Source organism: Pituophis catenifer, unplaced genomic scaffold (genome assembly GCF_029215685.1).
Source record: "Pituophis catenifer annectens isolate HBS135680 unplaced genomic scaffold, rPitCat1.0.hap2 SCAF_1, whole genome shotgun sequence".
In the NCBI taxonomy this organism is placed as follows: Eukaryota; Metazoa; Chordata; class Lepidosauria; order Squamata; family Colubridae; genus Pituophis; species Pituophis catenifer.
In genome coordinates this window covers 258,385,940-258,400,178 of record NW_027256881.1, presented here as the reverse complement: position 1 = coordinate 258,400,178, position 14,239 = coordinate 258,385,940, and the positions used below count along the sequence as shown (strand labels likewise).

The following is a 14,239-nucleotide window of genomic DNA, read 5'->3' as shown; positions in this document are numbered from 1 at the left end:
TTATTTCAATAACTAATTTTTTTCTAAAATAATAATGTTCTGTAGTATCTAATTATATAGGTTATTTCAAAGTTTGGAAAATTCCAAAGATACTGTATTAGGATTCTGGACTATGAAAATACACATTATCTTGAGAACTGATCTACATTTAGTACCCTCATATTGATTGCACTCATTTCCCTCTAATGATTAGTAGTGAGAAAGAAACGCTTTAAAAGAAACAATGTATACCTATTCTCCCCCCCTCACCCCCCCCTCCATTTGCCACTTGGAAATGGAGAGAAAACAAAGATTTTTGAGATTATCAGAGCAATTCAACTTTTCTCACTTCACAAGATGTTATTTTAGGCACTGAATGTAACAAGCATGAGACAAGTCAAGGACATGCATATAGGAACAATTACATTTCCATTTTTCCTGATATCACTGCTTTTTCCAAATATTCATACTTTCTCTTTCTGGACTGGCCGAGCTTTTCTAAATACAATAACTTTTCAGTTTTACTGATCTGGGTGTCCGTGAAGACATTTTGTGAATTCCCATCTTCAGTGCTGTCTAAGCTCCCTTTTAAAGTAGCTGTACTGACTTCAGAGAGCAGAAGCTGTATTGACTTCATTTGCGGCTGTGACAGAATCTCTGTTGTGGCCTAAAATGTAAGTATACAATATTAGAATAAATAAATAAATAACTTTATTGTCATTGTACGTGTATACTCAGTATACCCATACAACGAAATTCACTTAACACCCAAAGACCAGGTCCAACACACATAACAATCCCCAAACACACTCCCACCCACCGCAATTCTCCACCCCTAAACCACCCAAACATCCACACAACAGACCAAGTAATACTGTGTAACAGCTCACTGATGGTGGCCCTTTAGTTCATTGTTGAGTGCAATTATAGCTCTGGGATAAAAACTGTTCAGAAAACATGTGATCCGAGTTTTAATAATTCTGTATCTTCTGCCAGAAGCCAACAGTCCAAAAAGATTGTAAGCAGGATGGGAAGAGTCTCCTAAACAGTATATCTAAAGAACAGTCATACATTTTTCTATAAGTATTTTTAGATACTAGGAAAGAATAAGCTGGAATCTCTGATACTTATTTGGGTTTATTTTTCTGTAATTTAACTACCTCAGGCATGTTCCTGATGCAGTTTATGAAAGGTAATTAAACTGACACTACTAATAATAATTATTGGACCAGAGTTTCAAACACAACTCTATATAACATTCAAAAATATGTAAAATATGTACTGTAGGATTAAAACTAAATATTTGCCCAGTATCAGCCACATCGACAGCATTTTCTCTCACCAGCATGAGATCTACATGTTAGAATAACAAAATAACAGAGTTGGATGGAACCTTGGAGGTCTTCTAGTCCAACCCCCCTGCTTAAGCAGGAGACCTTATGCCATTACAGACAATTGGCTGTCCAATCTTAAAAACGTCCAGTGTTGGAGCACCCACAACTTGAGGCAAGTCATGATTAATTGTTCTCACTGTCACTAAATTTCTCCTTAATTCCAGGTTGCTTTTCTCCTTGATTAGTTTTCCATCCATTGCTTCTTGTTATGCCTTCAGGTGCTTTGGTGCTCCCTCTTCTTTGTGGCAGACCCTCAAATATTAGAACACTGATAGAATACTGATATCATGTTATCCCTAGTCCTTCTTTTCTCTAGACTGGCCATACCCAATTCCTGCAACCGTTCTCCAGCCCCCTAATAACATCTTTTTTTATATGGTGGCAACCAAAACTGAAGGCAGTATTCCAAGTGTGGTCTTAGTAAGGCATTATAAACTGACATTAACATTTCACAGCCTAGGACTGCATTATGGAGAAATCTGTAATAATTCTGAGTCTGACAACAGCAGGTGTCAGCTATCTCACCATTGCAAATGCCACTCAGCCGAGGCCAGCCTGGCAGAGAAGATATCAAAGCAGTTGACTCCAAAACCCAAGCTTGCTTACAGGACAATGTTATGTCAACATTATGTCTGACATTGAACATTCTTATGTAACTTTTCTTTGGGGTATAGAATATAAAATGGATAAGCTGAAAAATATTGTATAAGTCATCTAGTGAAACCCTCCTACTTAATACTGGGGACCACTGAATCATTTCCAATAGACAGCTACCCAAACCTTGTTTAAAACATGGAGAAATCCCCCATGTTCCTGGCAGATTGTTTTACTGCTTAACAGCTCTTGCCATCAAGAAAGTCCTCCTACCAAATCTCTTCTTGTAACTTCAGTACAAACATTTTCTTGTTTCTCCCCACCCCCCTCCCAAAAAAAAATCATCTGCCATTTGCAAAGGAATCCCTTTCAAATATCTATAGACCGTGATCATGTCTCCCTGCACTCTTTTCTTTGGAAAGTTAAACATGCCCAGCTCTTAATGCACAGGGCTTGGTTTCCAGACTCTATATCATCCTGGTAGCTTTCCTCATAACCCCTTCAGCTTCTTCATGTCCTTTTTAAAGTATAGTGCACAGTGCTGGCCATGATGTTGCTATTGCTTTTATGATCTTTATGCAGTATTTTCTTCTAATGTAGGTCAAGATGATAGATCTTCATTGTTTGTTCCTGTTCAGCTGCTGATCCACTAGTAGTCCTTGATTCTTCTCATACATTATACCACCATGCTAGGCCTTCCAAATCCTCAGCTATGGAAGAAGCAACAGAAGCAGGAACAAAGTTAAATATTCTAGGCAATTCAGGAACCCAATCTTGCTGGGTGTGGCTGCAATACACAAGCCTGTTGAATTCATTTTGAATTGTGATTTTGTAATCATGTTTTTGCTCATCTAACTTGCCCCTAAAGGGTTGGTTAGAGGTTTGTGACTTTCTGCTACTATAATGGAAGGGGAGGGGGGATGCGCCTTTGCATCCTACAGCAATGTAATAGCAATTGAGAGAGATTCAGGCTATTCAAAAATGGGAGCAGTTCCTTACTGTGATTTTCTTCAGAGTTCTGATATACAGTATTCAAAATGTATTTCTGGTTAACTGCAAACATATAATTTTATATCTTTTGGATTTCTTGTTTTTGGTTTATTTCAAGGAGATGATTAATATAAATAGTAAGCAAACTTTTGAATTCAAACTCTTAAATGCTCAAAACATTGCTTTGAGTTCAAACAAGTTCAAACTTTATCCAGAGTTTTCTCATGTTGTTTCATGTATTCTGAAATTTGAACCAGGACCATCTTGACAAGTGAATAATATGCCTCTGAGAGGGTAGAATAATCTGATTTTAATTTAAAATATTTTGAAATTTGAAATAGTTGGTTAAGGCATCAGGGTAGAAAGCAGAAGATTATGAGTTCTAGTCCCGCCTTTGCCATGAAAGTCAGCTGGTTGACTTTGGGCCAGTCACTCTGTAAGCCAAACTCACCTCACAGGGTTGTTGTGGGGAAAATAAGAAAAGGAAGATGAGTTGGAAATGTTTGCTGCTTAGAGTTATTTGTAAAAATAATAAAGGTACAAACAAAAAATAAATAAATAAATGGAAAGCCCTCTTTAGTTGCTGTTAACTTACACAAATGTACCCTGGTAAGTTTTTTTAATGCCAAATTCTCATGACCTTCCCTTAGTCTAATACCCAGCCTATAAACCATCTTAACATTGTTAAGTATTCCAGTTTTGAGTCTGCTTTTCCTTTTCTCCCAACAATTTTTGTTACGGATACAATTTGCTATTTTAATAATTTTTTTGTAGTCAGAGGTTAGGAAGTGCCCATATCCTTTAGCCACTGTAGGCGGCTGCAAGCATGCTTTCTCTCCTCCAGTCACTTCACTTGCCCTTCTTAGTCATTCTGGATTGGGCTGCAGAGAATATAAATTCTGCAGAAGTATATGCCCATACAATGCCTGAGCTTTGCTTTCCACAGTGCTTCTTGGGTCTTAAGCATTGATTCCTTGTAACCTGAAGCTTCATTTTCTGAAAAGAATTTAGACCTGTTCGTTAAATACGAGTTTAGTTTCTTTTGTAAATATTCTAGTCCTGGCTACCTAGAAGTTTGACTTGAAGCAGGTTCTGTTAGATGTTTGAACTTAATATTGTTATCAGGAAATATATTACACATTTTTGGCAAATGAGGTTTTTATGTGGCCATACTTTTTATTATATTATTTTACACAAGAATGGCATAGCTAATATTTTGGCAATGATCTTGGCACTATATTGATCTATGCCGTTTTCTTGTAGATGAGTACAATTTCCCCCATTCTGTTCCAACTTGAAGAATGCTGTTGCTTAAACAGAAGCCTGCATAACATACTCAACATTACTTTTAGATTTAGCAATCAGACAATGTAAGTAGAAGAAAAAGAAAATAAAGTCAAAGTGTTATAAATTGTATTATATTTCATTCAGACTTACAAATTGCTTATATCTGTAATAATAGTTAGAAAATAAACAGAAATAACTATTCATGATTTTTTTTACTTGAAAAGTTTTTATGTAGACCTTGTCTTCAAATAAGCTGTGATCGATTTGATTTATATGCTGTGACTTTTTCCTGCTGTTTTCTATCAACTTTAATTGTGAAAAATGATGCCACATTTGCCCTCTTGATATTATTGTGGAGATCAAGTCAGTCTAAAAGCATCAAGATGCATACAATTCTATACATAGCTGTGAGGTTAGCTCACCAAGGTCTGCTCTGCAATATTTTTAATTGACTTACATGTTCTGTGGGAAAAGAAGGATCATAAAAATTGTTTGCTATTGCATTCCATTCTGCACTGGGATTTCTCTTGGGGATTGGATTAATAGTTCCGGTATTCAAAGAGTCAGCATTTCTACTACTGCAAGCGGAAACTGATCAACAAAGAGGAAATGATAACAATTGTGCTATTTCCATATAATTTTACAGTGCCAAAACTTTAAATTTACTTGTATCTTTTTATTAAATCAAGAAAAATACCTTTTTGCATTATACTATAAAATAAATAAATAAATCTAGTATCAAAACTTAGTTGTATAATCTTTTGTTCTCTCTGCTTAAAGAACTTGATGCAAACTATATACATGTTACTTGATTATATATAGCAAAAAAAACCCTATAATTTGTCAACCAATACTATCCATGTTTGTTCTGTTCCTCCCACATTCCAAATGTTTCTGGATAACATAGGGGGAAATCCATTTAATAATTATCCAAAGAAAAACTCCCATTGGCTATTATACCAAGACTTTATCAGTAAATAGTAGCTTTAAAAAGAATTTAGAGTTCAGACATTAACAGGCAGGTAGATAACCACATTCAGACATCATTGGACCATACATCTATTACTTTATAATTTTCTCCAGAGAATTTCCATCCATTTCTTCAGTTCTGTCTACTTAGCCAAGTATAATTTAGAGTTAATAAAGTAAGCTATAGAAAGAAGAAGGTGACAGCAAAAGAGGTGAATAAACCAAGTAGTAGAAGCCACAGAAATTATTAGAAAGAATAGGATAACTCACAAAGTGAAGAAACAAACTAGGCCAGTGGCCCCCAACCTTTTGGGTACCAGGGACCAGTTCCTTGTAGAAAGCTTTTTTCATGGATTGGACGGTGTGTGGTTTCATATGCTGCCTGCACCCCATGGATGGGGCTTTGCTTGTTTGTGCGGCCCGGTTTCTGACATATCATGGACCAGTGCCAGTCCATGGACCTGGGGTTGGGGATCCCTGAACTAGGCAAAGAAATGTTCCAGCAAAGGTCTGCTGGATGCCATGAAAATAATTGTACCTTACAAGATCATCAGAGCTCATTGTCTTCTCTGAAGCTAGAACAATACTCTCTTCCTAATTCTACAACATAGTCAAGTTAATCCATCTAATGTCCTTCATAGTGGTTTTGCTAGCATACGGTCACACTCACTGGAGTAAAAACAAACATCACTTTGGGACTACCAATACCTTATCCAATTTTTCCAGGAAATCCTTCACAAAAGGCTTATATTAGACTATTGTCAAAAGTTCATTATATAATCCCTTCCCCATTGGTCAGATGGGCAGTGTGTTCAACTTCTACACACTTTGTTCAACCTGCTTCCTTGTTTTGCAGCAATCCCTTCCCTTGTCCCCAAATTCCAGCACATACTGGTTTGGAATGGATGTCAATTTATGACAGATGTTGTGGCTATATAATTTTAAATAACTATTGGCATTTAAATATTTTCTTACCTGGTGTTTCTTGTCTTAAATCACTATGCATGTTTATAATCTTATCAATTCTTCTTGAGCTCTGGGCATTTTTTATTTCTTGGGAGAGAGGCCTTTCCTTCAAAAAGAAAGGCATTGTTTGAACTTCATCTTGACATTTTCTTGATAAATCTAAGTATTCTGTTTTTTCATCCATAACTGGAAGGTCAAAGGATAGCCTTCCATTTCTGTTTATTAAATTTTCTGTTGTCTTCATGAGCAAAGAACAGGATTTTTTTGTGCTTTCTTCCACAGTTATTTTCCTAATTATTGTATTCAATGATTTTTCTCTTTCTTTTTCTTTATTAAAAAATTCAATAAATTGCTCACTGTTGTCTTTGGAAGTATGGACATTTATCTGTTTATCTTTGGCAACTTCATTAATTTTCATGTCTCCAATTTCAGATTCAGGTAGATCTTGAGAATGCAAGGGCAAAACCTTTGTATTCATTTCTTTCAATTCGGAACTGTATTTATCAAAGTGTTTGCTAGGCATTTCATGTACACCTCTAGCTGAATTTTCAATACTTAAAGCTTTCCCCAGAAGTAGATTATTAATGTTTTCATCGATATGAATATTTATACCTATATTCTGACTGGAAGATATATGAAGTTTTGGTGATGTTTTTTCTGCATTACTAGTATCATTGTACTTATCCAAGTCATCTGTGTTGATCGCTGGTAACAATACAGAATCCATTTCAGATTTCATATGGTTATTTGCAGTTTTCTCACAAGTAATTTTAATTTGTTCTTTAGGCTTCTCACTGATTCCTTTATTTGTCAAATAATCTTCCTCATGGGTTGCATTGTTAATATTTTCAGTACTCTCAGAAATGCAGTCATTTGCAACACCAGCACCCAGATAATCAATAGAATGTTCCAATTCTATAGTGGGATTAAAACAATCTAATTTCAACACTTTAAGAAAGTCTTAAGTTCTTCTACTGGTAACAACATCATAGAATAAAAATTGTCCAAGAGAATTACTTTTACCTTTGCCTGCCTTTTATCAAGTAAGGTTTCATTTCTTTCTAGAACTGCCCTTTCTTCGCAATTAGCAATCCATGATTATATAGGTCAGTTCTGGTGTAATTAAATTTAACATATAAAGGGCTTTGCTTATAATGATTTCCCTTTGGCTTTTCTTTTAAACGATCATCCTCATTCATACAATTAGCAAGTCATTTTAAATCTGTTAAAATCTAGAATATATTAATAGTAAATTACTCAAAAGTAAACTACTTTTAAATATGTTTCATGTAATATGGACACATGCATAATGTTTTTCTAAACAATAGTAGCAATTAATAAGTAAATGAATAATAGCAATTCATTTGCAATCCATTAATGTAGTTCTACTTCTATATATTTTAGTCAGGCTTGTCTTTCAATGTGCTAAGGTTTTCTATCATCCAGAGGGAAACTCACACTGGAAACCCATAATGTTTAGAAGACTATAAAAGCAGGAATAATGTTATCAGTGGGTTTCAAATCCTATCGCTACTGGTACACTCATGGGCATGCGTATGCTTGTGTGCGCATGTGACGCTTCTGCGCATGCTCAGAAGCGTCCAGGCAGGTGGGTGGAGCCTCCTGCCGCTACCAATTCACCCGAACTGGGGCGAACCGGTAGCAACCACCACTGAATGTTACTCTATCTCTGTAACCTTTGCTATTTTTCCAGAGGCAAGCAGTTGAAAGCATGGATATTCTCAGGAGCTTGTTGTTTTTCCATCAGAATTACAAAAGCAGCACTGTACTGCAAGCTTCACCCATATTGTATGTGCATGTGATACGATCCCTAACAAAAGGGACAAGGCTTGTTTCAGAGCACTGTAACACTGCTTTCATCGTTTTGCATCCCCTTGTATTCCTCCCATGGGTGTCTCTACTGCTAGTGTAAAGTGCAGATAAATGAATGTTAACATACGGTATGATAGTTATCAAGGTAGATGCTTACAGAGAATAAGCACCTATCCTCAGTCCAAGACTGTAAATCTGAGACAGTCTGGTACTGTTTTTCCATTGTAAAAATAATGGGCCTGCCCATTCTGCCGGGAAGAATAGAGTAAGCATGCTCCAGATCCTATCTATTAGAAACACTGTCTGTCAAATGTATGCAACCAGAACCACTCTGAATAGACTCAAATAAATACTTTATTGCTGACCACCTATATTACAAGAATCTCACCAGACCGTTTGCGTTCCCTTGGGAAACAGAAAATGTAAACCTAAGGGTTTGACCTCAGCTGTTTTCTCCCCCGAAATGACTTCAAGGTGGAATGTCTCTTTATTTCCCCTAGAAAACTCCCAGTCTCCTTAAGTTGTCATTTTGCAGGACCAAGGAGGTGTTCTTCTGTGTCACGGTACCTGGGCGAATTCAATATGTTGGTGATCGCCTATAAAGCCCTATAAGGTTTGGCCATTATTACTCCAAGGATGGCCATCCTTGCAAAAGATAGCTGTCCCATAAACTGACCAATGCTTTCTCCATATTACCAACTTAAAAAAATTACCTTTCAGCCATCATTCTACCTCATTATTGATTTTTTATCAGTTAAAAACAACACATGAGAAGATGGGAAAGTATTCTGCTACCTTGACTTCAGAGTCTCAGAGACTCAGGTAAGTGGAAGGCAGACACCAAACACTGTGAGCGAAGACAAGGCAAAAATTCTTATCATCAAAAATATGCCTGTTTTAAACCTAGCTTATGTACATTACTCACAGCTTTTCTACTTCTATGCTAACTGAGTTGGAAGTTAATCAGATGCAGAAACACATAAACTTATGAGAACAAGTGACATTGTTCAGATGTGTTAGGGTGCTCAATGTTGGTGTTTCTGTTGGCATTGTAGAAACGAGGAGATATAACTTATTTTATAACTTTTTACCATATTGACTGATTATCAACATTTTATGTTTTAATTATGAATAATTATACCTTCGAAATATTCTGAATGCTTTTTCTCTACGTTTATACCACTATCTATCTCCAGATTATTGTTTCTTCCATTTTCTTTTTGTTCATGTTCCTTAAAAAAATCCATTGTAGTTTGTGTATACTTATCATCTTTTTGTTCTTTATTTTCATTAGACATGTTTTCTACCTGCAGCAAAAAAAAAAAAAAAAAAAGTAGTTTTATTTTTGAAGATACGAAATTGAGAGACATATTATTTTCTTTGTAATAATTTTTAGCATTGAATTTACAAATGGAACAAAATAGTTCTAGAGTTCAAGAAAAATATTTCTATGCCAAATGTCCCAAAGATACTTTCTCCAAAAGACAACTGGTCTTTCTTGTTTTTTGTTTGAAAACATTTCACTTCTCATCCAAGAAGCTTCTTCAGTTCTAACTGACTGGAGGGGAATGGAAAAATTTATATTCTTTGCTCTGAGAGCCCATTGTTATCTTTATCCTCAGAGTCACCTGAATTAGAGTGTAAAAGGCTAAGGAACTTTCTTGGGGCTGCTGAAAGGACTGCATTGTAAACAGGAGGTAGGTGATGTCATATCCCTTCCCCTCTGTTGGGCTGTTCAATTTTAACATAGATGGCAACTTTGACACCTCTTTCAAACCAATGGTCCTCTCTGTCCAGAATGTGAACTTTGCTGTCTTCAAAAGAGCGGCCCTTTTCTTTCAGATGCAAATGGACAACATGTCATGGATAATTGAGAATCTCCGTTGTCATTCTATTCCAAATAGGAATGATATTACTTCTTTACACCAGGCGTACATTCCAACATACTGTATATACTAATGAAAATAATGCAAGGAAAACAAATAGCAAGCATTCAAGTATGCATTTAGATATACATTACCTGATCCTGAAGAAATAGCAGAAAGCCCACTAAAATGCTTTCCCTCAGTTTATTTGAAATCTTATAAGTTATTTCATGTTCAGTTAAAAATTAAATTAGGTATGTTATGGATTTTTATCACATGGAAGATAGTTAACTGAAAATTCTAATTCCCTTAATTTGACATGGAAAGTGATGGATTAATAACTGTGGAAATATTTTTGGTCACTTGAAGAGAAGAAACCAAATAAAATTTGCACTTTTTCTTCCTAAACAATGTAAAAATCATCAAAAGATCTTTATAATTCTGTAAGATTTTAAGTTTTAAGTTTTACACTGTTTGATTTCATAACAAATAAAAAATATTATGAAAGACATGAGTGGTTATGAATTTACTAATAACAGTTAGAATACAGTTGAAAATCATAAAATATATAGATGTCAGTGATGGAAATTTTTGGATCTTACAAAAATACAGAAAAAATACCGGTAGTCCTTGACTTACAACAGTTCATTTAGTGACCGTTCAAAGTTACAAGGGCACTGAAAAAAGTGACTTATGACCATTTTTCACATTTATGACTGCTGTAGCATCCCCTTGATCACATGATTTACATTCGGTTGCTTAACAACTGACTCACATTTATGAGGGTTGCAGTATCCCAGAGTCATGTGATCCCTTTTAGCAAAGCCAATGGGGAAACCAGATTCAGTTAACAACCGTGATTCTAAGTTAACAACTGCAGTGATTCACTTGACAAATGTGGCAAAAAAGTCGTAAAACAGGGCAAAACTCACTTAGCAAATTTCTCACTTAACAACATACATTTTGAGCTCAATTGTGGTTGTAAGTTGAGGACTACCTGTATAGTATCCTAAACATAAAGAAAAAGATTTCCCCTGTCTAGTCATTTCCATCCTTAGGAAGCGGTGTTCAACTTCATTTCTTAGCCGAGGGAGCCAGAGTTGTCCAAAAACATTTAAAACATTTAAAACCTAGAACATATAACCTTAATAAAGCAAATTCAGATTTGATTTGTTTAATAAAATAATATTAATAAAAGTATATTCTGCTTTTATTGTGGTGTTTATGTTCATATACAAAGGTTGGGAATGTGCTACATTCCATATTTCATAGGTCTGTACTTTATATTTTTCAGTGCATTAAAACTTATGCAGTGAAACTGAATAATGATAAATATTCTTATACCCCTTTATAGCTATTTTTATGAACTATTTTGGGTTAGCTAAACTGAATGCCCTTTCCTGTTAATTTATGAAAATTATTGTTGTGATAGCACATTATCACTGATCTGTATGGCACTTTCTGCATGTTATAAGAAAAGGTCTAAGCAACATAAAACACATCAAAATTCATTAAAGTTGTATTGATTACTTTTTGGATAATTAATTTTATTGCAGACCCTTGGAAGAGATAATGAGATGCAAAGGGAGAATGCAAAAGAAAATGAACAAAAGTTAGCTAGTCTTCTGAATGAATATAAGAAAGTACAAGCAAAATGAGGTTGGTTTATTTTATTTATTTTGAATTTATTATTTATTTTACTTTATTTTATTTTATTTTGAATTTGTATACCGCCCTTCTCCCTGAGGACTCAGGGCGGTGAACAGCCAAGTAAAAACATCAAATACAAATATTAAAATACAGTTAAAATATATATATAAATTTGGCCCCATTAATTAAAACGATAAACAAAACAATTAAAAACACTTAAAAAGAATTAGGCCAGCCCGGCTTGTTGGAAAAGGAAAGTTTTAAGGGCACGGCGGAAGGCACTGAGGTCATGGATTCTCCTTATCTCTGGGGGCAACTGATTCCAGAGGGTAGGTGCCCCCACAGAGAAGGCCCTCCCCCTGGGGGTCACCAGCCTGCATTGTTTGGCTGATGGCACCCCGAGGAGGCCCTCTCTGTGGGAGCATACGGGACAATGGGAGGTCGTCGGTGGCAGCAGGCGGTCTCGAAGATAGCTAGGCCCTATGCCTCAAATGCTGTATTAACAGAGTTACCAAGTACTAAGCAAAATGTTCCAAATAATCTCAGAAGATGACAAAAGTAAGAATAGGACAAAAAAGTATTTGTGTCGAGTCCTGCCGGAGCTCGCCATCAATGGCGGGTGACAAGCCGAGAATTTGTCTTTAAAAACTTTATCCAGTTGCTATACTAAAGACTTTTGAATAACACTGAGAGTTTTTCTTATTTATTTATTCAGTCAATGACAGAGCAACATAAAAAGGGAAATAAAAGACAATTACAATCAGAATTGAGAGTAATGAGTGCAACTATACAATAAAATAAATCAGGTTTCTCTTCAGATCATGTAAATCTTTCGCCTTTTACTTTGAGAGTTTGAATTTTTGAATATCTCATTATTGGGGGGGTTTCAAAGTTATATTTAAATGAAACTTTATTTTATTGGAGGAGAAGAAAGCATGAGTAATGTTCTAGAATCTAGATAATATCATAATTTTGCATACTCTTAACAGAAAAAATATTTCTAACTATCACTAAATTTGAGTAAGTTTTTAATACGGTAGACATAAGGATAAATACAGTAACTGCCAATAAAGTTATTTAGACTATTTCTGGTACAAAATAAGGCATATCAACAAGAGTAGCAGAGTACAGTAAACAATAGTATATTCTACAACACTACTTAATCAATTCCCCACATTTATTTAATACACTTCATCTATAGTAACCATCCAGTAACATTGCCTGTGTGATTAGTTGAGTTGTGCAACATTTATAAATTGTTTGGAAGAAGTGCTTTGGTCTTGTCCCTTAAGCAGATAGTGTTTTTCCAGACTTTTGTAGAAGGCTGGAAAAGGTTTACCTGCTTTAAGGAGTCAACTCATTAAAGATAATACAAATGTTAAAGCAGAAACATTTTTTCCAGGCTAGTGAAAAGGGATTGCTTTAATTAATAGCAGAGATGTAATGCTTGTGCTGAATTATTTTTTTAGCATGCACAATCCTAATTATAATTTCACAATTATTTTCTGAAAAATTTTCCTCAGATACAAAAATATTAAAAATATTGTGCAGATTGCTATCAAATCCACATTAATGTTTTAAAAACAAAAAATGGTTAGTAGTGTTATATGTGCCATGAATTTAGAATGCTCTTGGCTTAAATATAATGGATGTTTGATTTTGGACAAAAATAATTTAAAATTAGATTTAAAATCTAATTATTTTAAGGATTGTGAAAAACAACACAACTGCTATTTCACTGAGTTATTTTTGTTTTGTCTATTCTCATTTAATTATCCATTTAAATTAGTCCAATGAAGTAGAAAAAATACCTAAAAGTAATAATATTTATTTGTTTATTTGTTCAATTACTTAACATAATATAGCAACAAAAATGTATTCGGAACTAGAATTTTAAATTGATGCTCTTTTAAACTCATTGTAAGTTTGAATGGTCATTGAACAAGGGGTCAGTAAGGAAGGACTACCTGAATAGGGTTTGGGGTTTTTTTGCAATTCACTACTTCTATCCCATTAGAAATATATAATATTAATAATTTTGTCTATTGAAGAAACATATCAGAATATTTATAAATGTGAACTATAAATGTCTACTATACATAATGAGAGTTTTATTGGGGGGATGACATAATATCACATAAACTATATAAGCATTGACATGAACTAAATAAATGTTCCACGTAAAACATATTTTTAAACCTGAATTTCAGGAAGGGTTATTTCAATGAATGCTTCCAGATTGTGGCATAAAGTGAAAATATAATCTACATTACAGGTAGTCCCCGATTTACGACCACAATTGAGTCCCAAATTTATGTTGCTAAGTGAAACATTTGTTAAGTGAATTTTGCCCCATTTTACGATCTTTCTTGCCACAGTTGTTAAGTGACTCACTGTAGTTGTTAAGTTAGCAACATGGTTGTTAAGTGAATGTGGTTTCCCCATTGACTTTGCTCGTCAGAAGGTTGAAAAAAAGTGATCACATGACCCCAGGATATTGCAATCCTCATAAATGAGTCAGTTGCCAAGTGTCTGAATTTTGATGACATGTCCAGGGGGATGCTGCAACTGTCATAAATATGAAAAATGGTAATAAGTTATTTTTTTCAGTGATGTTGTAACTAGGAATGGACACTTTTAAATTGAGGATTACCTATAGTAGGGGAAATCTTTGAACAGTTTTGGAGAATACATGGTAGGCATCAGAGGGAG

The 14,239-nt window shown here is 34.8% G+C and overlaps 1 protein-coding gene across 1 annotated transcript in view; it reads right to left on the bottom strand.

The window, feature by feature from the left end:
- Nucleotides 1–400: 400 nt before the first annotated feature.
- Nucleotides 401–14,239, bottom strand: part of CCDC73 (coiled-coil domain containing 73) — a 46,501-nt gene continuing 32,662 nt past the window's right edge. The window contains exons 12-15 of the mRNA XM_070957504.1: nucleotides 9,154–9,319; nucleotides 6,189–7,094; nucleotides 4,702–4,835; nucleotides 401–646 (exon numbers count right to left, since the gene is read on the bottom strand). Of these exons, the coding sequence (XP_070813605.1) occupies nucleotides 401–646; nucleotides 4,702–4,835; nucleotides 6,189–7,094; nucleotides 9,154–9,319 (1,452 nt within the window). The remainder of the gene's footprint in view (nucleotides 647–4,701; nucleotides 4,836–6,188; nucleotides 7,095–9,153; nucleotides 9,320–14,239) is intronic.